This window comes from Ranitomeya imitator, chromosome 2 (genome assembly GCF_032444005.1).
Source record: "Ranitomeya imitator isolate aRanImi1 chromosome 2, aRanImi1.pri, whole genome shotgun sequence".
Taxonomy (NCBI): Eukaryota; Metazoa; Chordata; class Amphibia; order Anura; family Dendrobatidae; genus Ranitomeya; species Ranitomeya imitator.
The window spans coordinates 365354450-365380732 of record NC_091283.1 but is presented as its reverse complement, the minus strand read 5'-3'; the positions used below and the strand labels follow the sequence as shown (position 1 = coordinate 365380732).

General features: G+C 47.2%; 1 protein-coding gene and 1 long non-coding RNA gene across 2 annotated transcripts in view; both read right to left on the bottom strand.

The window, feature by feature from the left end:
* Positions 1 to 18242, bottom strand: part of LOC138663883 (oocyte zinc finger protein XlCOF22-like) — a 36274-nt gene extending 18032 nt beyond the window's left edge. The window contains exons 1-4 of the mRNA XM_069750251.1: positions 18097 to 18242; positions 17890 to 18013; positions 17709 to 17806; positions 15684 to 15774 (exon numbers count right to left, since the gene is read on the bottom strand). Coding sequence (XP_069606352.1) covers positions 15684 to 15774; positions 17709 to 17806; positions 17890 to 18013; positions 18097 to 18192 — 409 coding nt within the window. The 5' untranslated portion in view covers positions 18193 to 18242. The remainder of the gene's footprint in view (positions 1 to 15683; positions 15775 to 17708; positions 17807 to 17889; positions 18014 to 18096) is intronic.
* A 784-nt stretch (positions 18243 to 19026) lies between these two features.
* Positions 19027 to 26283, bottom strand: part of LOC138663903 (uncharacterized) — a 32294-nt gene continuing 25037 nt past the window's right edge. Inside the window, exons 2-3 of the long non-coding RNA XR_011318253.1 lie at positions 19191 to 19335; positions 19027 to 19059 (exon numbers count right to left, since the gene is read on the bottom strand). This is a non-coding gene — a long non-coding RNA (uncharacterized lncRNA). The remainder of the gene's footprint in view (positions 19060 to 19190; positions 19336 to 26283) is intronic.

Here is a 26283-nt window from a genome sequence, read left to right as displayed (position 1 = left end):
CAAATTGCCACGCCAGAGCCTGGTGACTCAAAAATAAGTCTATGCGTCTATATGTATTGTGTGCGTGGGAAAAATATGTGTAGTCTTTACCCTGTGGATTTAGAACACGCCAGACAACTGTCAGTCGGAGGGCATGGAGGATCCGTTTTAGTGAATGCAACTGTCTCACAGGAACAGAATCCCGTCCAGAAAAGGAGTCCAATGAGGGGTTTAAGGTAAGGTTGAAGTCTCCGCCAGCAATTAAGACACCTTCTGTAAAATCAGAGAGATGTTAAAAAATTACATCAAGTAGCAATCTGATCCCTATTTGGGAGGTACCGATTGGCTATTGTACACAGTGGGCCTGCTAATTTTAGTTTAATGAATATGAACTTGCCCTGGTCATCAACGATAGAATCGAGAAGAGTAAAGGCTAGGGATTTATGAACTGCTATAGAGACCCCTCTGGATCTCGACTCTGGGTTAGTGCTGTGAAACCAATGATGAAAGTATGTCTATTAAGATAGGGACATGTCTTGTTTTATAGTGAGTTTCCTGCAACAAAAGGATTTGCACTTTCTGTTTATGCATGGAATATAGCAATTGAGATCACTTCTGTGGAATATTAAAGCCTCTTATGTTAACCCTCAACTGGTGAGGTGGGGTTTGCCACACCCCAGGGAATTTTTGTTCGGCTACCATTCATTGAAAATGCTGGTATGAGGATATGTGTCTCACTAGCGTCCATCCATTTCCTTGTCAACAGGATGTCATCAAGGCCTCTCTCTTCTGGCCACGCATAACAGAGCTGTCGTTAAGTGCAGTCTTGGCCTTGCTGAACCCCACATCACCACTCATGTAATTCTTTTTTTACACATTTTCAAATTTTGAAAACTTCTTTATTTTTATCAAAGTATTACATTTTCCGATACTTGTGGGTGTCAAAAATTTGGTATACTCATGTGTAATCAATCGCCAATAAGAAAACGATTCAAACAAACGTGATCTTTGCATTTTCTGTAAAAATAAGAGATTTATAAACATTGGGGTATAGGAAACCCCACATCACCATTTGCGTGACAAATAGCCCACCTCACCAGATGAGGGTTAAGCAAAGTTATTTTAAATGACGCCATGACGCCATGATTGGGAGAAAGTGAATGGAAAACGGAGGCGAGTTAGAAGGGGAGGGAAGAAGGGAATTAGGTGAAATATAAGAGAAAAAAAGAACTAAAATGCAAGTTAGACAATAAGTGAGGGGAAAGATTTATTCCACACCTGCACAGCAGAGTGTAGATCCCCTGTATGGGGGTGTACTTTTAATAGGGGACACCTCCCCCATGGCTGAACATCAAACCCCACCTGTGTAGAAAACACTGAAGATGACAAAAGAAAACAAACCCTACCAAGTATAATTGTGCTAACATTAACTTGTTACCAGCATTAATTCAGATCAAAAACACCAGGGCTATAGATCCTTCAAAGGTCAAGTTTGACAATCTTTCTAAAAAAGGGAACCAAACTTTACCAACTTGTTTCTCAGAAGAGAGCAAGAGCAGAGTGTGAAGGAAAAGTTCAGTCGGGTGGGGCAGGAGTGGGAGAAACATGTGTACGGTCTCCTCCAATCCTGGAGACCCTTCTAGGTTTACGTCTTGGGGCTCTTTGTGGCTGAGGGTTATATTCCAGGTTAGGGCCCTCAGGGAGACCTGGCCAGTGATAAGTCACCAGGAACTGGATGAACATGAGTGCATCCCTCCCGAAGAACCTGAAGACAGAACGGGAATCCTCATGAATATGGAATGTTTCACTGTCTCAGGACCTCCAGAAGTGGTCTAAGGGGGCCCTTCTTTTTTGAAGCGTGTGCCACGAGAAGTCATACAAAAGCTGGATCGAATGATCCTTGTATAGGATAGGGTCCATATTTTGGGCTTTGAATAGAATGCTTTCCTTCTGTTTATATCTGTGAACGTGACAAATTACGTCACGAGGTTTGGTTTCATCAGTGGATCTAGGACCCAGAGACCTATGTGCTCTAGCTAATTCCAATACAGAGTCCGGGTGTGCTCCCAGAATGGAGTTGAAAAGATATCTCAGTGTCATACAGATCCTTCTGAGCCACTGTTTCAGGGAACCCCCCAACCCTGATATTGTTACGCCGTCCTCTGTTTTCAATGTTCTCTACAAGTTTCATTAAGTATTCTAGTTGGTATGAATGAGAAGAAATAACTTTCATGAGAGATCAGCTTTTCTTCCATATTAGCGGTGTTATTTTCTGTGATAGACACCCTCTCTGTTAGTTGTTGCATTTCCCCTCTAATAGAGGCAGCTTCAGCCCTGTATGATGAGTCCAGTCTAGATACATAGTTCTCCATATCCTCAATGGTGGGGATAGCACGTATACATGCTCTAATATCTTCCCAGATTTTGTCAGTCTCTGTGATGTCTGCCTGCAAACTTCCCTCAGAGGCATCTGTTGGGGATGGGAACAGATACCCGTGGGAATTGCGCCTGCGGGTGGGAGAGTCACTATTCACATAGTTCTCACCGCTTTTTTAAAACGGCGATCAGGAATAAGGCCTCATAACAACCGCTGTTTTATTGCATATTGGTGGTCATTAAGGGTTTAAAAGGGATTTTGACCTAACAGCTTTAAGCAACTTATCTGTGTGCTCCACTGGAAAGCACAGACTGCCCCATATCACTGTTCCAAGAGGACTTGCTTAATATTGTCCTTCTGATAACTTTGGAAAGGAGACAGAGTTATAACAAACTTCCCTAAAGGTACCGTCACACTAAGCGACGCTGCAGCGATACCGACAACGATGTCGATCGCGGCAGCGTCGCTGTTTGGTCGCTGGAGAGCTGTCACACAGACAGCTCTCCAGCGACCAACGATCCCGAAGTCCCTGGGTAACCAGGGTAAACATCGGGTTACTAAGCGCAGGGCCACGCTTAGTAACCGGATGTTTACCCTGGTTACCGTTGTAAATGTAAAAAAACAAACACTACATACTTACATTCCCGGTGTCTGGTCATGTCCCTCGCCTTCAGCTTCCCGCACTGACTGAGCGCCGACCGTAAAGTACAGCGGTGATGTCACCGCTGCACAGCGTGCTTTACGGCTGACCGGCGCTAACCAGTCAGTGCGGGAAGCTGACGGCGAGGGACCTGGCCAGACACCGGGAATGTAAGTATGTACTGTTTGTTTTTTTACATTTACAACGGTAACCAGGGTAAACATCGGGTTACTAAGCGCGGCCCTGCGCTTAGTAACCCGATGTTTACCCTGGTTACCAGTGACGACATCGCTGAATCGGCGTCACACACGCCGATTCAGCGATGTCAGCGGGAGATCCAGCGACAAAAAGTGCTGGACTTTCCCCAGCGACCAACGATCTCCCAGCAGGGGCCTGATCGTTGGTCACTGTCACACATAACGATTTCGTTAACGATATCGTTGCTACGTCACAAAAAGCAACTATATCATTAACGATATCGTTATGTGTGACGGTACCGTAAGTGTTTTCTTCCCTTTCTTTAATAGGGTTTTTAGGGAGCACTCCACCTCAGATCTGATAATGGACCTAAGGCTTGCTGCAAAGTCAAGGGTTTCCTAATAGTCCTGTGGATGCAGTAGTCTTTCTGCCAGTCAACTGCTAGCGGGTTGTTGCATAGCACACACTCCCTGTTCCTCATCTTAGCGCTAGCATTCCTAGGCCTCTCCTAGTGATTTAAACAAACAATAAGGGTCCTATTAACAAATGGTGACATTCACAAAGATCAGTCACCATCTGCTGTCAGTTAAGGGTACCGGATTCGGAGGCAGTTGAGGGACACCTAACGCATCCTCTCTGGACACCAAGAAATTTTGAGATGCTCTGTTCCTCTGGCTGGGACGTCTGCTGCTCCAGCCACTTGAACAGCTGCCTCCCCTGTGCCCACGTTAATGGTGAACTGGTGGTGGCTGCTGCCGAATGCCTTGGTCCGTGGTAACCAGTAGTGATGAGCGAATATACTCGTTACTCGAGATTTCCCGAGCACGCTCGGGTGTCCTCAGAGTATATATCTTTCTGTGGAAACTTCCTGAAGAAGCCATGAGCCACGCGTTGAATAAACCACCCGAACATCTTATAACTATACCTAGATCCATCATTTGTCGCAGCAGCGCGGATTTTATCCACATTCATCTAGTATAACGGTTCTGAGAGGTCGCAACGCCGACCTGTGGATCTGCAGCAGCTGCCAACTACATGCTTTTACTTTGTACCACCAGGTGAGCAGTTCTCTCATAATTGATTGGAAACAATCCTGGAGATAAGACCCTATTTACGCTTTTTTTTGTCTCCTACCTTTATATAGCGCTATTGTCACAACTCCTGGGTATACTGCTGCGGGGAGAGCTAAGCGCCACAGCAAGGGAGCTGAAAGCAGAGCGGTGGGAAACTAACCGGGTAGCAAATAGGACCTTAACCACGTGACAGGGAAGGAGGTGGTTGAGGGCGGCGCCAGACGCCAGTGTGCAGAGGAGAATATGTACACTAGAGAGTAGTTAAACGTGCCAAGATCAAACCAGGGGATAACGAGGTAACCAAGGGTGAGGCGGAGGGATAGTCAGAAAGGGAGCCAAAGGTCAGAAAACCAGCATAACAAGAAAGCAAAGTTATGCACGGAGTGCAAGGCAAACAAATTGCAAACCGAGAACACACTCAAGGGGTCAGACACACAGACTAAAGGAAAGTATAGCTGACAGGGAATCCTAGTCTGGAGTGTGTATAAATACCCCTCCCAGATCAAAAGAGAGGCCAGCAACATTAACCCTGAGAGAGCAGGACATGAACCATGTCCTATACCATAACAGCTATCTTATTTTGCAGAGCTTTACATACATTATCATCACTGTCCCCATTGGGGCTCACAATCTAGATTCCCTAACAGTACGTCTTTGGAATGTGGAAGGAAACCGGAGAACCTAGAACCCATGCAAATATGGGGAGTACAAACTCCTTGCAGACGTTGTCCTTGGTGGGATTTAAACCCAGGACCCCAGTAATGCAAAGCAACAGTGCTAACCACTGAGCCACCATGCTGCCCATAGGAATACCAATACAATTTAAACAGAATGTGTATGAGGTCCTCCAGTATGTCTAATACCGGTTTTTACGTACCGGTAATAGGATTTTACGGAGCCACGACAGCACCCCTACGAGAGAGAGGGGATACGCCCACCTTCCGGACAGGAACCTACAGGATTTAAAGGGGCGGTCCCCCTCACCACTCCAGTTTGTGTTTCAGAGTATAAGGGACACCGCCATTGAGTTAGTACATAAACATATATACTTAAACATTACTAAATACCATCACCTTCTAAAGAGTGATTTTTTAAAAGCACACTTTCCCAAAAGGGTGCAGAAACCAGTGATCAACTACGGGGGAGAATGTGCGGGTGCTGTCGTGGCTCCGTAAAATCCTATTACCGGTACGTAAAAAACGGTTTTCCTATCGCCACGACAGCACCCCTACGAGAGATTTTCAAAGATCAATCACCTGGGAGGGACTACAGCACTAAGTACTGTACGGCCAAAAACTAAATTGGCCTCTGAAGATAAATCAAGACGATAATGTCTATAAAAGGTGGAAGGAGATGACCACGTTGCCGCCTTACATATTACGTCTATGGAGACGTCCGCTCTTTCCGCCCAATTTGGATTGTCACAGAAAGATGGTAAAATTATTTCCTGACTTCTATGAAATTAGGAAGCCACTTTTGGTAGGTATGCTGGATCAGGTTTTAACACTACCCTGTCCTGAAAGACCATTAAATAAGGAGGATCTATCGATAACGCTTGTAAATCACTCACTCTCCTAGCAGAGGTCAGGGCTACTAGGAAGGCTGTCTTTAAAGTTAAATTTTTGATGGAGACAGAATCTAACGGCTCAAAGGGAGGTTCTGTTAAGGCGTCTAAAACCAAATTTAAATCCCATGGTGGTAATCTAGGAATATACACTGGGTTACTACGTTCAGAGGCCTTAATAAATCGGGAAACCCATCTATTTCCCGCCACATCACTGTTATATAATGCCCCCAAGCCCAATTCTCGGCCTTTCTGTAAAAACTCCAGAATAGCCGGAATTGGAACCTTGCCTGAAAAGGGATGTTGGTAGAAGGCAAGGAACTTTTTCCAAGTTTTAGCATAGATCTTTGTAGTAACCTCTTTCCGGCTATTTAAAAGGGTAGCTATCAGAGCTTCTGAAAACCCTCTTCTCCTCAATAACTCCCTCTCAAATTCCACGCCGTCAGATGCAGGGATTCCACATTGAGGTGGCTGAATGGACCCTGAGAAAGAAGCTCCTGACTGACCGGTAGTACCCAGGGGTCGGTCACAGACATTGTCCTGAGTAACGAGAACCATGCCCTCCTGGGCCAGAAGGGGGCAATCAGGATCACTCTCGCCCTCTCCTCCCTGATCTTCCTGAGGACTATAGGGATCAGACACATTGGGGGGAACGCGTAAGCCAGAGGGAAATCCCAGTCAATTTGAAGGGAGTCTATTATACAGGGCTTGTCCGCCACTCGAAGAGAAGCAAACCTCCTGGTCTGTCTGTTCTCTCTCGTTGCAAATAGATCTATAACGGGCAACCCCCATAGGTCTACAATCTGTTTGAACACTCATCGATTTAGCACCCATTCTCCCTGACGCAGAGAATGACGGCTGAGGTAGTCTGCTTCTGTGTTGAGCTCTCCCTGAATGTGAACGGCTGACAGAGAGTGAAAGTGAGCCTCGGCTACGTTGAGTATGTCCGTGGTGATATTCATTAGAGATCTTGACCTTGTACCTCCTTGACGGTTGAGATATGCTACTACTGTTGTGGTGTCTGATTGGACTCTTACGTGCGAATCCTGCAGAGATGGTAGCAACCTGAGTAGGGCCTTTTTTACTGCCGTAAGCTCTTTCCAATTCGAGGACTCTTGAGCCTCTAAGAGAGACCATAGCCCTAGAGTCCAAACATCTCCTATATGAGCTCCCCATCCTATCGGACTGGCATCGGTTGTAACCGTATTGTCTGGAACTATACTCCAGCGTACTCCTTTCCCTAAATGTCCTATGTTTAGCCACCATCTCAGACTGTGTAGAGTGGCGGTGGATAGCCTGAGTCTTCCGCCTAATTGCCCTTGAAGACTCCTCTCTGCATCCAAGACCTGGGCCTGCAACACTCGAGTGTGGAATTGAGCCCACTGGACGGCTGGTATGCAAGATGTTAGGGATCCCAGGAGGGACATAGCATCTCTCAAAGTCAGATCTGGTCTTTTTGTTACCGTACTGACTTTGTGTACAATTCTCTGCTTTTTCTCTTCTGGAAGGAAACATAGTTGCTCTTCCGAATCTAGCAGAATACCCAGGAAAGTCTGAGTCGTTGATGGTTCCAATCTTGATTTTTCCATATTGACTAGCCAACTCAAGTCCTGTAAGGAAGATATTACATGATTTAGGCGACTTCTACATTGAGAAAATGAATTTCCCACTACCAGGAAGTCATCCAAGTAGGGTATAATTAACGTATCATGCTCTCTGACATAGGCCATTACTTCCGCCATGACCTTAGTAAACACCCTCGGCGCCATAGATTGACCAAATGGCATTGCAGCAAACTGAAAATGTCTGACCTGGTCGTTTAAGCGCACCGCCATTCTGAGGAATTGTTGATGATCCTGGTGAATGGGCAAATGGTAATACGCATCTTTTAAATCCAGGACTGTCATATAACATCTGGGAAAAAGAAGTTTAGTCTCTGTTTTAATAGATTCCATTTTAAAGGCATTGTATTTTAGATGTTTGTTCAATCTCCGTAAATTTATGATGGTTCGAAAGGATCCATCTGGCTTGGAGATCAAAAATAAAGGGGAATAGAACCCTTTCCCCTGCTGATGTTTTGGAACCTCTACTATAACCTCCTTCCGTCTTAATATCTGAATCTCATTTTCAAGGGCCTTTTGTTGGTCTAAGGAATCAGGGGCAGTCAAGATATAAAAATCAGAGGGGTTTTCCTGGAATTCTAATTTTAGCCCTGAATTAATTATACCCAGAACCCATTTGCTCGAAGATATTTTGGCCCACTGAGCATAGAAGTATTTTAATCTGCCCCCTACTGGAAGATCTTTATTAACGATAATTTCTTCTTCTTCTGGAGGAAGATGATGAAGCATTAAAGTCCGAACCTTTCTTTTTCGGGTCTGTTGGTTCCCAGTCTCGGTTGTGGTAAGGTCTTCGGTATTGGAAGCGTCTCCTGAAGGTATTCCTAAAGGTAGGATTGAAAGCTTTAGGAAAACCTTTCTTCCTATCCTCAGCCTTAGCTAGGATGTCGTCCAATACCGGGCCAAACAGGTACTCACCCCTACACGGTATTGTACACAGTTTAGCTCTCGCCTGGGCATCCCCTTTCCAGGTCTTAAGCCATAGGGCTCGGCGAGCAGCGTTTGAGAGACCTGCTGATCTTGCTGCTAATTTTAAGGAATCCACCGAGGCATCCGCTAAATACGCCACCCCTTCCCGTATTTGCAAAAGGGAGTTCAGCATCTTGTCTCTGGGCACCTTGGATTTCAGCTGTTCCTCCAGCTGGGATATCCATACCATGACGGATCTAGCCGTACACGTGCTAGAGATAGCAGGCTTGAACGCTCCCGCAGATGATTCCCATACTTTTTTCAAAAACATGTCGGCCTTTCTATCCGACGGATCTTTCAGAAGGCCCACGTCCTCCAGCGGCAAAGCACCGGCTTTAGACGTAGAAGCCACCGCTGCGTCTACTTTTGGGATTTTCATCCATTCTGCTAGATCATCGTCGTCAAAAGGATACCTTCTTTTGGCTGATGACGGCAGGAAACCTTTATCCTGCTTATCCCATTCCCGTTTTATAAGGGACTTAACTGTATCCACAACTGGGAATGTCTTACGACTCCTCTGGCACAAGCCCGCAAACATTATGTCCTGTGCGGACCTTGGCTCCTTGTTCTCTATAACACCCATGGTAGCTCGGACTCCTTTAACTAACATATCCATGTTATCCACCGAGAAACAAGGCCTTCCCTCTTCATCTGAGGAGGATGGAGATGAGGAGCGGGAACATTCATCTTCTTGCAGGGACAGACTAGATCCTGGAGATATGTCCCTGCCCGACCTTTCCTGGCGGCTGCTTCTAAGGGAATAGCTTATTTCCTCCCTGATGACCGCTCTAAGGTCTGATGACCTAAGGGGAGCTTCCTCTTCTAAGGTCTGACAGATACAAGTCTGACAAAGCCTTTTACTGTAACTGTCAGGCAAAGGAGTCGTGCATAGAGCACATTGCTTGTGCTTAGATTTTGCTGATTTTTTACCCTAAAACAAAGCACAAATAACAGACCATATCAGCACCAGGTGTTTTGTTAACACTCACCATAAGGCTGATTCTGTGAATACCGGTTCTGGAGGAGTAGGATCCAAATGTGACGCTGGGGCGCTCGCACGCTGCTGCCCCCGTACCACGCTGCTGCTGCTTCTCCTTGAGCGGCCGTTACCACTCTTGCTGTGCTGCTCCGTTCCCTCTCCATGAGGGTGCTCGGCGTCCCCTACTGAGGACATTGCTGCACGCTTCATTCCACAGCCGCCGCTCTTTTCATAACGCTGCAGCGCTCCTCCCCCGGCTTACCCCGGAAGTGTACGAACTACTTCCGGGATCACCAGCGCCGGTGTGTACCGCGCTCCACTGCGGACCAGGACGGCACTGCCCGACTCCTGGGACGCAATCGCTTGGTCAGACGAAGGGGGGTCTGCAAGCAGGACACCCCCGACGCTGCTTCCGAGCCCCCGATTCTGCCGTTCTCACAGATACCGCGCAGAGGCATGGAGGCCCGGGTAAGACTGATCCTTACTGCAGGCTCCCGCCGTCCAGACAGGAACCCAAACTGGAGTGGTGAGGGGGACCGCCCCTTTAAATCCTGTAGGTTCCTGTCCGGAAGGTGGGCGGATCCCCTCTCTCTCGTAGGGGTGCTGTCGTGGCGATAGGAAAAGAGAGTTTATCTGAGTCCCTAATTTTGGCAGTTTTTGCTTCATTTAACTGAAATTTCCTACTTTTTAATGTAAAAAATCTATTTTGGTTAACTTAAATTATCTTTTTTGCATCTCATTTAAATGTTGCCTTATTTACAAGTCATTATACAGGAAAAAATGTTTAAATTTCTTTACCTGTAAAATGAAATTTCTCGTGGATTTGCAATGTTTTATTGTCAGTCCTTTAACCCCTTCATGACCCAGCCTATTTTGACCTTAAAGACCTTGCCGTTTTTTGCAATTCTGACCAGTGTCCCTTTATGAGGTAATAACTCAGGAACGCTTCAATGGATCCTAGCGGTTCTGAGATTGTTTTTTCGTGACATATTGGGCTTCATGTTAGTGGTAAATTTAGGTCAATAAATTCTGTGTTTATTTGTGATAAAAACGGAAATTTGGCGAAAATTTTGAAAATTTCGCAATTTTCACATTTTGAATTTTTATTCTGTTAAACCAGAGAGTTATGTAACACAAAATAGTTAATAAATAACATTTCCCACACGTCTACTTTACATAAGCACAATTTTGGAAACAAATTTTTTTTTTGCTAGGAAGTTATAAGGGTTAAAATTTGACCAGCGATTTCTCATTTTTACAACGAAATTTACAAAACCATTTTTTTTAGGGACCACCTCACATTTGAAGTCAGTTTGAGGGGTCTATATGGCTGAAAATACTTAAAAGTGACACCATTCTAAAAACTGCACCCCTCAAGGTGCACAAAACCACATTCAAGAAGTTTATTAACCCTTCAGGTGCTTCACAGCAGCAGAAGCAACATGGAAGGAAAAAATGAACATTTAACTTTTTAGTCACAAAAATGATTTTTCAGCAACAATTTTTTTATTTTACCAATGGTAAAAGGAGAAACTGAACAACAAAAGTTGTTGTCCAATTTGTCCTGAGTACGCTGATACCTCATATGTGGGGGTAAACCACTGTTTGGGCGCACGGCAGGGCTTGGAAGGGAAGGAGCGCCATTTGACTTTTTGTATGAAAAATTGGCTGCACTCTTTAGCGGACACCATGTCACGTTTGGAGAGCACCCGTGTGCCTAAAAATTGGAGCTCCCCCACAAGTGACCCCATTTTGGAAACTAGACGCCCCAAGGAACTTATCTAGATGCATAGTAAGCCCTTTAAATCCCCAGGTGCTTCACAAATTGATCCGTAAAAATGAAAAAGTACTTTTTTTTCAGAAAAAAATTCTTTTAGCCTCAATTTTTTCATTTTCACACGGACAACAGGATAAAATGGATCCTAAAATTTGTTGGGCAATTTCTCCTGAGTACACCGATACCTCACATGTGGGGGTAAACCACTGTTTGGGCACATGGTAAGGCTCGGAAGGGAAGGCGCGCCTTTTGATTTTTTGAATGAAAAATTATCTCCATCGTTAGCGGACACCATGTCGCGTTTGGAGAGCCCCTGTGTGCCTATGCATTGGAGCTCCCCCACAAGTGACCCCATTTTGGAAACTAGACCCCCCAAGGAACTTATCAAGATGCATACTGAGCACTTTAAACCCCCAGGTGCTTCACAGAAGTTTATAATGCAGAGCCATGAAAATAAAAAATAATTATTCTTTTCTCAAAAATGATTTTTTAGCCTGGAATTTCCTATTTTGCCAATGGTAATAGGAGAAATTGGACCACAAATGTTGTCCAGTTTGTCCTGAGTACGCAGATACCCCATATGTGGGGGCAAACCACTGTTTGGGCGCACGGCAGGGCTCAGAAGGGAAGGCATGCCATTTGGCTTTTTAAATGGAAAATTAGCTCCAATCATTAGCGGACACCATGTCGCATTTGGAGAGCCCCTGTGTGCCTAAACATTGGAGATCCCCCACAAATGACCCCATTTTGGAAACTAGACCCCCAAAGGAACTAATCTAGATGTGTGGTGAGCACTTTGAACCCTCAAGTGCTTCACAGAAGTTTATAACGCAGAGCCATGAAAATAAAATAAAAAATTTATTTTCTCAAAAATGATTTTTTAGCCCGCAATTTTTTATTTTCCCAAGGGTAACAGGAGAAATTGGACCACAAAAGTTGTTGTCCAGTTTCTCCTGAGTAAGCTGATACCCCATGTGTGGGGGTAAACCACTGTTTGGGCACACGTCGGGGCTCAGAAGGGAAGTAGTGACTTTTGAAATGCAGACTTTGATGGAATAGTCTGCGGGCGTCACGTTGCGTTTGCAGAGCCCCTGGTGTGCCTAAACAGTAGAAACCCCCCACAAGTGACCCCATTTTGGAAACTAGACCCCCCAAGGAACTTATCTAGATAAGTGGTAAGCACTTTGAACCCCCAAGTGCTTCACAGACGTTTACAACGCAGAGCCGTGAAAATAAAAAATCATTTTTCTTTCCTCAAAAATGATGTTTTAGCAAGCAATTTTTTTATTTTCTCAAGGGTAACAGGAGAAATTGGACCCCAGTAATTGTTGCGCAGTTTGTCCTGAGTATGCTGGTACCCCATATGTGGGGGTAAACCACTGTTTGGGCACACGTCGGGGCTCGGAAGTGAGGGAGCACCATTTGACTTTTTGAATACAAGATTGGCTGGAATCAATGGTGGCGCCATGTTGCGTTTGGAGACCCCCTGATGTGCCTAAACAGTAGAAACCCCCCACTAGTGACCCCATTTTGGAAACTAGACCCTCAAAGGAACTTATCTAGATATGTGGTGAGCACTTTCAACCCCCAAGTGCTTTACAGAAGTTTATAACGCAGAGCCGTGAAAATAATAAATACGTTTTCTTTCCTCAAAAATAATTTTTTAGCCCAGAATTTTTTATTTTCCCAAGGGTTACAGGAGAAATTGGACCACAAAAGTTGTTGTCCAGTTTCTCCTGAGTAAGCTGATACCCCATGTGTGGGGGTAAACCACTGTTTGGGCACACGTCGGGGCTCAGAAGGGAAGTAGTGACTTTTGAAATGCAGACTTTGATGGAATGGTCTGCGGGCGTCACGTTGCGTTTGCAGAGCCCCTGGTGTGCCTAAACAGTAGAAACCCCCCACAAGTGACCCCATTTTGGAAACTAGACCCCCCAAGGAACTTATCTAGATAAGTGGTAAGCACTTTGAACCCCCAAGTGCTTCACAGACGTTTACAACGCAGAGCCGTGAAAATAAAAAATCATTTTTCTTTCCTCAAAAATGATGTTTTAGCAAGCAATTTTTTTATTTTCTCAAGGGTAACAGGAGAAATTGGACCCCAGTAATTGTTGCGCAGTTTGTCCTGAGTATGCTGGTACCCCATATGTGGGGGTAAACCACTGTTTGGGCACACGTCGGGGCTCGGAAATGAGGGAGCACCATTTGACTTTTTGAATACAAGATTGGCTGGAATCAATGGTGGCGCCATGTTGCGTTTGGAGACCCCCTGATGTGCCTAAACAGTGGAAACCCCTCAATTCTAACTCCAACACACCCCTAACCCTTATCCCAACTGTAGCCGTAACCCTAATCACAACCCTAACCCCAACACACCCCTAACCCCAACACACCCCTAACCCTAACCCCAACACACCCCTAACCCTAACCACAACCCTAACCCCAACACAACCCTAACCACAACCCTAATTCCAACCCAACCCTAACCCTAAGGCTATGTGCCAACGTTGCGGATTCGTATGAGATTTTTCAGCACCATTTTTGAAAAATCCGCGGGTAAAAGGCACTGCGTTTTACCTGCGGATTTACCGCGGATTGCCAGTGTTTTTTGTGCGGATTTCAACTGTGGATTCCTATTGAGGAACAGGTGTAAAACGCTGCGGAATCCGCACAAAGAATTGACATGCTGTGGAAAATACAACGCAGCGTTTCCGCGTGGTATTTTCCGCACCATGGGCACAGCGGATTTGGTTTTCCATATGTTTACATGGTACTGTAAACCTGATGGAACACTGCTGCGGATCCGCAGCCAAATCCGCACCGTGTGCACATAGCCTAATTCTAAAGGTATGTGCACACGCTGCGGAAAACGCTGCGGATCCGCAGCAGTTTCCCATGAGTTTACAGTTCAATGTAAACCTATGGAAAACAAAAATCGCTGTGCACATGGTGCGGAAAATACCACGCGGAAACGCAGCGGTTTACATTCCGCAGCATGTCACTTCTTTCTGCGGATTCTGCAGCGGTTTTACAACTGCTCCAATAGAAAATCGCAGTTGTAAAACCGCAGTGAAATGCGCAGAAAAACCGCGGTAAATCCGCGATAAATCCACAGCGGTTTAGCCCTGCGGATTTATCAAATCCTCTGCGGAAAAATCCGCAGAGGACCAGAATACGTATGCACATCTCTAACCCTAACCCTACCCCTAACCCTAACCCTACCCCTAACCCTACCCCTAACCCTAACCCTAGTTCTTACCCCAACATTAGTGGGAAAAAAAAAAATTCTTTATTTTTTTTATTGTCCCTACCTATGGGGGTGACAAAGCGGGGGGGGGGGGGGGTCATTTACTATTTTTTTTATTTTGATCACTGAGATATAACCTATCTCAGTGATCAAAACTCACTTTGGAACGAATCTGCCGGCCGGATTCGGCGGGCGCACCTCACATGCGCCCGCCAAAATGGCGGCGCCCGGGAGAGAAGACGGACGGACCCCGGGAGGCTAGGTAAATATAAGGGGGGGGGGGAGATCAGGGCACGGGGGGGGGGCGTCGGAGCACGGGGGGGTGGATCGGAGCATGGGGGGGGTGGATCGGAACACGGGGGGGTGGATTGGAGCACGGGGTGGGGGATCGCTGTGCGGGGGGGTGGATTGGAGCACGGGGGGATCGCAGTGCGGGGGGGTGGATCGGAGTGCGGGGGGTTGGATTGGAGCACGGGGGTGTGATTGGAGCACGGGGGGAGCGGACAGGAGGACGGAGGAGCGGAGCACAGGACGGAGGGGAGCGGACCACAGATCGGGGGGCTGGAGGCGATCGGTGGGGTGGGGGCACATAAGTGTTTCCAGCCATGGCCGATGGTATTGCAGCATCGGCCATGGCTGGATTGTAATATTTCACCAGTTTTTTAGGTGAAATATTACAAATCGCTCTGATTGGCAGTTTCACTTTCAACAGCCAATCAGAGCGATCGTAGCCACGGGGGGGTGAAGCCACCCCCCCTGGGCTAAACTACCACTCCCCCTGTCCCTGCAGATCGGGTGAAATGGGAGTTAACCCTTTCACCCGATCTGCAGGGACGCGATCTTTCTGTGACACAGCATATGCGTCACAGGTCGGATTGGCACCGACTTTCATGACGCATACGCTGTGTCACAGGTCGGGAAGGGGTTAAGTGGAGTAAAAAAAGTGTGACACCATTGTTCTCAGGAAAATTCTCTCATAGATCTCCCCTCAGAGTATCTGATCTAGGAGTCAGAGATGCTTCCAGGGGTCTTCCCCATGCTTATTTTCCTTCCATTTCGCACTTTTTTCCATCCATTTCAACATTTTCACTGCCCCCCAGACCTCTTGGCAGGGTCTGCCAGAAAAAAAGCTTGGCTTTTCCATTGACCCCCATTATTCTTGTTACTCGAAATGAGCATGCGAGTATTAGCAATTGCTCAGTTCGAGCAACGAGTATCCGAGCATTTTAGTGCTAGCTCATCCTTAATGGTTACTACTCACCTGGGTAGTCATATGTAGGAATCTCCTCTTTACACCACTCATCACCCATCACATTTGTGTCTGTAGCATTAATATAGGTCAGATCTTCACCCTGAAACAAATATTGCACAAGTCACTGACAGAAGAAGTCACATCTATGATCAGCTCTAATCCTGCCATCTCCACCATTCTCATTACACAAGTATAAAACATACAATACTGATGAAAACAACAAGAATGAAGACAAAACCTTCACAGCAATCTCCACATTATAGGGGAGATCTCATGACACCTGTCACGCTCGCGCCCAGACTGGTTGGTGCGGGTGTGCGGGGGTGTGGCCCCACTGGACCACAGACCAAACTTCCCTGGAAGGGGCGTAACCTAGTAGCTTCCTAGGTGTTCGCTGGAGCCTCTGATGGTGAGGTCAGACTTGGGCAATAGGAAGCTACCAGGTACCACTCCAGGGTGGTGTCTGGCTGTGGCTGCTGATCCCACCGGGGAACATAGGACAGGCAAGCGGGCATGGCTGGCACTCTGGCAGACAGGCAGGCACGGCTGGGACACAGGCAGACAGACGGGTACAACAGAGACACTGGCAGGCAGGCGGGCACGGCTGGCTCTCTGGTAGGCAGGCAGGTACGGCTGGCTCTCTGGCAGGACAGGCGGACAAGGCTGGCATACTGGAAGAACCGGTAGGGACCGGTCTGCAGACAGGTGTGTAAAACAGGGAAGAACCTGTTCAGACAGGAGGACTTAAGAAAAGGTAGAGGAAGAGCAGATGCAGAGCGAAAGCACAGGAGCTAGAGCCAATAACAGAGATGCCGGAGGTGGAGCCAAAAGCAGGAGGCGGAGCCAAGTGCAGAAACGCAGGAGGCAGAGCCAAGAGCTGGAGTCAAGTGCAGAAACGCAGGAGGCGGAGCCAAGAGCTGGAGCCGAGTGCAGAAACGCAGGAGGCGGAGCCAAGAGCTGGAGGCGGAGCCAAGTGCAGAAACACAGGAGGCGGAGCCAGGAGCTGGAGGCGGATCCAAGTGCAGAAACCCAGGAGGCGGAGCCAAGAGCGGGAGAAGTAGAACCGCAAGGAGCGGAGCCAGGTAGAACCGCAAGAAGCGGAGCAAGGTAGAACCGCAAGGAGCGGAGCAAGGTAGAACCACAAGAAGCGGAGCCGCAGAGCGAGAGCTGAGCGGAGCCGCAGAGCAGGGCCACAGAGTGCAGAGCAAAGTGCAGAGCAAAGCTACAGAGAGCAGAGCTGATAGCGAAGCCACAAAGTGCAGAGCTGAGAGCAGAGTGAGAGTGCAGAGCAAGACACGGAGTGCAGAGCAAGGTCAGAGAATGCAGAGCAAGGAGCAAAGCAAGGTAGCAGAGAGCGGAGCCGACAGCAGAGCAAAGCAAGACACAGAGGGCAGAGCAGAGCAAAGCTAGATACAGATTGCAAAGCAAGACACAGAGTACGCACAGCAGAAAAGGCAAACCAAGACAGGGATATAAACGGACACCGGAATAGGACTAGACTAAGACAGAGTCAGGAACGAGACAAGACACAGAGACATGGACACAAGCCAGGGTACGATGCCCCTCTGGGTGGCGGACATAGGCCAGGGTACGAAGCCCCGCTGGGTCGCTACACAAAAACATAGGCCAGGGTACAACGCCCCCCTGGGTGGCAGACATGAGATGAGAGTAAACAAGACAGGGCCTGGCACCTCAGCAGCTAAGAACTGACTGAGGGAGTAAGTTGCACAGGCCCCCACCAATGGGTGGGGATGTCTTAAATACAGGAAGCCTCATGGCGATTGGCCAGGGACACCTTAGCAAGGTGCACACAGTCTCTATAAGAAACAGGAGTTGCCGGCTCCCCCCTATGCACACAGACAGAGCATGCACAGAGCAAGCAGGATACATGAGGCACACAGCATGGAGCTGGCAGCAGAGAGAAGTCACAACAAGGCCCAGAGAAGTGAGTGAGTTTGAGTGTAATGCAGGTGGGGGATGGGAGGCAATGCAGTGATGCCAGCAGAGTTGTTACAACACCTTCTCTCCATCTACCTGATGATCCTGAAGAACATTGGGATTTTCTTGTTTACAGTCCTGTGGAAGAAGAGGACGGAGACATCTCTCTGGTGTTGTCCTCAAACTGGAAAGATCTGGAGGAAACACATACAGGGACTGAATTCATTCTTAACATACAGATAATTATAGACCGTGTGTATTTAGTCCTTTCTATTACCTGGTGATGTCAGGCGCTGGGGAACCTCCATCATGACGTCCCTGTACAGATCTTTGTGTCTTTCTAAATAATCCCACTCCTCCATGGAGAAATAGACGGCGACATCCTGAAACCTTATAGGAACCTGACACATACAATGATACCGTCATCCCCCCGATTCCTTCAAAGCATTACTGTATAAGGTCCCAGCATTCCCAGCAGTGTCACCTCTCCAGTCAGCAGCTCAATCATCTTGTAGATGAGTTCTAGGATCTTCTGGTCACTGATGTCCTCATGTATCAGGAGGAGAGGTGGAGGCCCCATGATTGTGCTCAGGGGTCTTCCACATCCCTCAGACACAGGGGCCTGACAGCGCTCACTAGTAGTGTTGAGCATTCCGATACCGCAAGTATCGGGTATCGGCCGATACTTGCGGTATCGGAATTCCGATACCGAGATCCGATATTTTTGTGATATCGGGTATCGGTATCGGAAGTGTAAAATAAAGAATTAAAATAAAAAATATTGTTATATTCACCTCTCCGGCGGCCCCTGGACATCAGCGGGAGGATCCGGCGTCCGGCACGGCTTCTTTCTTCAAAATGCGCGCCTTCAGGACCTGTGGAATGACGTCCCGGCTTCTGATTGGTCGCGTGCCGCCCATGTGACCGCCACGCGACCAATCAGAAGCCGCGACGTCATTCCTCAGCTAAAGTCCTAGAATGAGCGCCTTCTAGGACCTGAGGAATGACGTCGCGGCTTCTGATTGGTCGCGTGGCGGTCACATGGGCGGCACGCGACCAATCAGAAGCCGGGACGTCATTCCACAGGTCCTGAAGGCGCGCATTTTGAAGAAAGAAGCCGTGCCGGACGCCGGATCCTCCCGCTGATGTCCAGGGGCCGCCGGAGAGGTGAATATAACAATATTTTTTATTTTAATTCTTTATTTTACACTTTAATATGGATCCCAGGGCCTGAAGGAGAGTTTCCTCTCCTTCAGACCCTGGGATCCATGAGGATACATTCCGATACTTGATGTCCCATTGACTTGTATTGGTATCGGATATCGGTATCGGCGATATCCGATATTTTTCGGGTATCGGCCGATACTATCCGATACCGATACTTTCAAGTATCGGACGGTATCGCTCAACACTACTCACTAGAGGTCTTCTTCACTACCGTGTAATCCTGGTGATGGAGAGACACATATTAATAAATCTCACTACAGACATTTCCAGAGTCCTCACCTCTCCAGTTCTGTCCATCTGTTATTCCCATAGATAAGAATGATGTAATGTGACATCATCAGAATCTCTCACCTCTCCAGTAAGCCGGAAGAGGATCTCTAGGGTGAGGTGTAACATCTTCTCCACCATCTTGTCTCTGTCACTATCCATCCTTGATGGGTAAATCAGGAAAATTCTTTCATAGATCTTCACTAAGAGGAACCGATATTGTAAGGACCTAAATGGGAAGAAGATGAACCAATGTATCATCATAAAGAATCCCGTGTAATAATACATTTACTGGAGATAATAAGAGGAAACATATGAGGAACTAGAATGTGTAGATGTTGTATTGTTAGTTCATATACACTGGAACATTAGTGACAAAGTCAGATTGTTCCATTCACTGGCTATTTTGGTGACTGCTTCATCCACCGATGTGACCGGGAAATAGAGTAATAATATTTTAATCTTTTTCCAGTATTCATTTTTTTTTGTTTACATCTACTAATAAATCCTATATATTTTAAACCACACAAAAGCAGTTTTTCCTCAGAATTGGCAGCTGAATACGTTTCTCATAGACTCATCTTCCATAACGCTAATTCTCCTCTCATTTACCGACACTGGAATCGGTATTAGCAATACTGCAGGAGATATTTATTACACGTGACATGAGAAGTAACTACTTCATGATGAGGACGACATCTTCATCTTCTACTACGGCTCTAGAATCATATCTGACCAGAGTCCGTCACTGACTCCATCTCATTGGCCGCCTGTATGAATGTTTCCCGTCTTCCCTTATTCTATTGTGGTAAATCTTATGTCTCATTCACACACAGAAGTTTGAGGCATTTTGGTTTTCAGAAACACCGCAGATAGTAGTTACCGTATTTTTCGGATTTCAAAATGCACTTTTTTCCCCAAGAATATGGGTGGAAAATGGGGGTGTGTCACATAATCCGAATGCAGCTTACCAGGGAAAAATCGGTGGCGGTGGAGCAGGGTCATAGGAGGCAAGGCCATTACTGCAGGAAGCAGACGGTGGCAGGAGGGGGGCGATGCTGTGGGCCCATGGTTGGGAGGAGGGGGTGATCTGGCGGTGCGAGGCAGCTGGCCCTGGGCTTTCAGAAAACGTCGGCAATGAGCGGAGTCCATGCACTTCCAATTGATTTCTCTGTGGTGGCTCAGGGAAAATGGTCGCCCTAGGCAGCGTATGCGAAGACTTAGATCTCGGCTTCCGAGATAACGTCTATTAAGATCTCAAACTGCGCATTCACTGCCTACAGCGGCCATTGTCCCGAAGCCACTGCAGAGAAATTAATGGGAAGTGCAGGGACTTTGCTCACAGCAAACACTTTCTGAAAGCCCAGGGCTCGCAGCCTCGCAGAGAAGGGATACCCCCTCCTCCCAGCCCGATGCAGCATCGCCCCACTACCGCCACCACCAGGTTGCTTCAGCAGCAACTTTGCCTCCTGTGACACCTCTCCACCGCCGCAACCCATCTGGTAAACTATCGTAGAATAGGAATATAAGATGCACCACCATGTTATTAAAAAAAACCTGGTTTTCTATTTACATTTGGGGTGCGTCTTATGGTTTGCAAAATACGATATTTAAAACCTACATGTAGAGTGTTGTGGCCTTTTTGAATGTTTTTTTTTTGCGGCATCTTCCCTTTAGGTTTACTTATATTATAAGAAAATTGCCAGAAAAAAGCAGATGTTAAAATGTTACAAAATAAACTTGGCAGGAACAATTTTTGTAAAGAACAGGCAAGAAAATGTCAGACACATGCTCCTTTTTATCAAATGTTAACCCCTTCCGACCCTAGATGTGTCTATAAGTCCCTGTGGGCTGGTACTTACAAACCTGTGCCGTGTGGATACGTCCAAGTGATTCTGAAAGCTTAAACCCGGCACTCAGCGCCAGGAGGGGTCCTAAACCGCTCCTGGCACTTTAACCCCCTATAAATGCTGCGATCTAACTCGATTTCGGAAGCGGGCAGAGTGAAGAAAGCCTTTCTGCCCTTGGATCGGAGACCCCATAATGACAATCGCTGGGCCTGATTGTTGCCATGGTGTCCCAAAGTCGTTATGATGACATTTGGGTCACCAGTGCTAGCAAAGTTGCTTGATCATGCTCAGAGCATGATGAAGCAAATTCGTCTGTCAGTACAGCGCTAACAGTTTGTATAGCTTAGGGATGCTCCTGCATCTCTATGCTATACAAGCGATCAGCTTATACAGGGTCCAGAGTAAGGGTACCATCACACTAAGCGACGCTGCAGCGATACCGACAACGATGTCGATCGCTGCAGCGTCGCTGTTTGGTCGCTGGAGAGCTGTCACACAGATAGCTCTCCAGCGAGCAACGATCCCGAAGTCCCCTGGTAACCAGGGTAAACATCGGGTTACTAAGCGCAGGGCCGCAGTACAACTGTAGATAAATTCCCCAAAAGGTATAGTTTCCAAAATGGGGTCACTTGAGGGGGATTTCTATTCTTCTAGCAAGTAGGGTCTCTGTATATGGAATTCGCAAACTGTCCAAGAAAATCTGCACTCCAGGAGGCAAATAGCGCTCTGTTCCTCCCGAGTCTCTCTGTATGGCTGTAAGCAGTACTGTACAGTCACATATGGGGTATTGCCACATTCAGTAGAAATAGTGGGACAAACTTTGGCACCATTTTTACCTACTTTTTGTGTGAAAATGTAAAATCTGGGGCTAAAACAAAATTTTGGTGGTAAAATGTAGTTATTTTGTCTTCACTGCCCAATGTTATAAGAATGTGTGACACAACCATGGTGTCAATATGATCACTGCATCCCTATATGAATTCATTGAAATATGTAGTTTGGGGACTTCCGGGAGGCGGAGCCTGAAGATGGCCGCATCTTACTTGAGCTCCTAACCTGAAGGGGACATAAGCCTGAAAATAATCTCTAAAAAACCCCCCAAAGGTCAGGATAAGGACCGGACAAGGGTTAGTGGAAGCAGACCCGGCTCTCCGGTTTCCCCAGTTCTCCAAGGCGCAGATAGCACCGCAAGCACCGAAGCATCCCCCCTCGTGGCTGGAGACCAGCGGCTGGAGAAGAAGCTGCTGAAGGAGAGCGAACAGAACGCTTCATCTGACAGAGCAGCTGAGCTAAGCAGACTCACCAGACGGCCGCGGTAAGAAGAGAAGAGAGGTGGCGTGGAATCGTGGTGTCCCCGGCACGCAGGTGTTGAAGAGGAAGAAGGAGACAGCGTGGGGGAGGAGGTGGCTGGGCGCCAGGCGCCATCTTGCTGAAAGCGCGCCAGTCACCACACTACCAGCCGCACAAGATCACAGCAGCGGACGAGCACAGGAGAAAAGCCGTCCTGCAGCTGCAACAGAGGAAGTGAGAGGGGCATCGCTTGAGGAGAACAGCAGCGTTTCTGGCACCAGCTAATTGTGCCAGCGGAGGTATTGTGAAAGGAAGTGTGGGAGCAGAGAACGGGCGGGAGCCATTGCTCAGGTAAAGGTACTGGGCTTTAGTGGGTCTCCACCAGGAGGATTATTGAGCCCCACAGACATTGTTCCTTATTAAGCAGGACTACTGTTTACTTACAGGAGGGCATTGTGACTCCTCCTGGCACAGAAACTGTGGAACGCTGGGGAAGGGCCCACGCAGAGGGGAGCTTGGCAGCAGGGCTGCAGCAGTTCATTAGACTTTTCAATTTATCATAAAATGTAATAAGCACATTTAGCGATATCACTGACAACTTCCTTTAATTCTCAGGCACCTATTTCACCATGGATAAATTTGTGGGTAAAAATGTTAAACCTGGCAGAAGCTCCACATCAGAGGCGTAGCTAGAGCTTTTGCCGCCCGGGGCTGGTCCCGAGCTTGGCGCCCCCCCCCCCCCCCCCCCAGCAGGAATAAGACCTCAGATGTAGAACTTTAATTGTTTCGCCGGTGAATGTTACCATCACATGATCGGGACTGCAAAAATAACCAAGTTCTGCTTACCTGACCACGCTCCTGCTCTCTCCACGCAGCTGAAACGTGCACTCGCCGGCGACTGACAATGATGTCAGACGCCGGCGACATGCACACTGGGACTGACGTCAGCTGCCAGCCTCAGATTGGCTGGCGGCTGTTAACTATTGACGTGCGGGCGCGGGCCCACACGTCAATAGCGTTAAACAGCTGCAGCGCCGGCCGCAGCCCGGTGACCCACCCCCAGGGCCGGCTCCAGGTTTTTGAGGGCCCCGGGCAAAAGAGTCTCAGTGGGTCCCCCCCCCCCTTTTAACACATACCACGATTCATGATGCCCAGATACGGCAGAGAAATCTAGGTATAGTCCAATGCCAGATTTCACTTCTTACATGAGTGACAGCTATTGTAAATTCTACAGTGTATATATACAGGACAGGAGGAGTGGTACTGTGCAGTGTATATATACAGGACAGGAGGAGCGGTACTGTGCAGTGTATATATACAGGAGGAGCGGTACTGTGCGGTGTATATATACAGGACAGGAGGAGCGGTACTGTGCAGTGTATATATACAGGACAGGAGGAGTGGTACTGTGCAGTGTATATATACAGGAGGAGTGGTACTGTGCAGTGTATATATACAGGACAGGAGGAGTGGTACTGTGCAGTGTATATATACAGGACAGGAGGAGCGGTACTGTGCAGTGTATATATACAGGAGGAGCGGTACTGTGCGGTGTATATATACAGGACAGGAGGAGCGGTACTGTGCAGTGTATATATACAGGACAGGAGGAGTGGTACTGTGCAGTGTATATATACAGGACAGGAGGAGCGGTACTGTGCAGTGTATATATACAGGAGGAGCGGTACTGTGCAGTGTATATATACAGGACAGGAGGAGCGGTACTGTGCAGTGTATATATACAGGACAGGAGGAGTGGTACTGTGCAGTGTATATATACTGGACAGGAGGAGTGGTACTGTGCAGTGTGTATATACAGGAGGAGTGGTACTGTGCAGTGTATATATACAGGACAGGAGGAGCGGTACTGTGCGATGTATATATACAGGGCAGTGGTACGGTGCGGTGTATATATACAGGAGGAGTGGTACTGTGCAGTGTATATATACAGGGCAGTGGTACTGTGCGGTGTATATATACAGGAGGAGTGGTACTGTGCAGTGTATATATACAGGGCAGTGGTGCTGTGCGGTGTATATATACAGGAGGAGTGGTACTGTGCAGTGTATATATACAGGAGGAGTGGTACTGTGCAGTGTATATATACAGGAGGAGTGGTACTGTGCAGTGTATATATACAGGACAGTGGTACTGTGCAGTGTATATATACAGGAGGAGTGGTACTGTGCAGTGTATATATACAGGGCAGTGGTCCTGTGCAGTGTATATATACAGGAGGAGTGGTACTGTGCAGTGTATATATACAGGACAGGAGGAGCGGTACTGTGCAGTGTATATATACAGGACAGGAGGAGTGGTACTGTGCAGTGTGTATATACAGGAGGAGTGGTACTGTGCAGTGTATATATACAGGACAGGAGGAGCGGTACTGTGCGATGTATATATACAGGGCAGTGGTACGGTGCGGTGTATATATACAGGAGGAGTGGTACTGTGCAGTGTATATATACAGGGCAGTGGTACTGTGCGGTGTATATATACAGGAGGAGTGGTACTGTGCAGTGTATATATACAGGACAGTGGTACTGTGCAGTGTATATATACAGGGCAGTGGTGCTGTGCGGTGTATATATACAGGAGGAGTGGTACTGTGCAGTGTATATATACAGGAGGAGTGGTACTGTGCAGTGTATATATACAGGAGGAGTGGTACTGTGCAGTGTATATATACAGGACAGTGGTACTGTGCAGTGTATATATACAGGAGGAGTGGTACTGTGCAGTGTATATATACAGGAGGAGTGGTACTGTGCAGTGTATATATACAGGACAGTGGTGCTGTGCGGTGTATATATACAGGAGGAGTGGTACTGTGCAGTGTATATATACAGGAGGAGTGGTACTGTGCAGTGTATATATACAGGAGGAGTGGTACTGTGCAGTGTATATATACAGGACAGTGGTACTGTGCAGTGTATATATACAGGAGGAGTGGTACTGTGCAGGGTATATATACAGGAGGAGTGGTACTGTGCAGTGTATATATACAGGAGGAGTGGTACTGTGCAGTGTATATATACAGGAGGAGTGGTACTGTGCAGTGTATATATACAGGAGGAGTGGTACTGTGCAGTGTATATATACAGGAGGAGTGGTACTGTGCAGTGTATATATACAGGAGGAGTGGTACTGTGCAGTGTATATATACAGGAGGAGTGGTACTGTGCAGTGTATATATACAGGACAGTGGTACTGTGCAGTGTATATATACAGGAGGAGTGGTACTGTGCGGTGTATATATACAGGAGGAGTGGTACTGTGCGGTGTATATATACAGGAGGAGTGGTACTGTGCAGTGTATATATACAGGAGGAGTGGTACTGTGCAGTGTATATATACAGGAGGAGTGGTACTGTGCAGTGTATATATACAGGAGGAGTGGTACTGTGCGGTGTATATATACAGGAGGAGTGGTACTGTGCAGTGTATATATACAGGGCAGTGGTGCTGTGCGGTGTATATATACAGGAGGAGTGGTACTGTGCAGTGTATATATACAGGAGGAGTGGTACTGTGCAGTGTATATATACAGGAGGAGTGGTACTGTGCAGTGTATATATACAGGACAGTGGTACTGTGCAGTGTATATATACAGGAGGAGTGGTACTGTGCAGGGTATATATACAGGAGGAGTGGTACTGTGCAGTGTATATATACAGGAGGAGTGGTACTGTGCAGTGTATATATACAGGAGGAGTGGTACTGTGCAGTGTATATATACAGGAGGAGTGGTACTGTGCAGTGTATATATACAGGAGGAGTGGTACTGTGCAGTGTATATATACAGGAGGAGTGGTACTGTGCAGTGTATATATACAGGAGGAGTGGTACTGTGCAGGGTATATATACAGGAGGAGTGGTACTGTGCAGTGTATATATACAGGAGGAGTGGTACTGTGCAGTGTATATATACAGGACAGTGGTACTGTGCAGTGTATATATACAGGAGGAGTGGTACTGTGCAGTGTATATATACAGGAGGAGTGGTACTGTGCAGTGTATATATACAGGAGGAG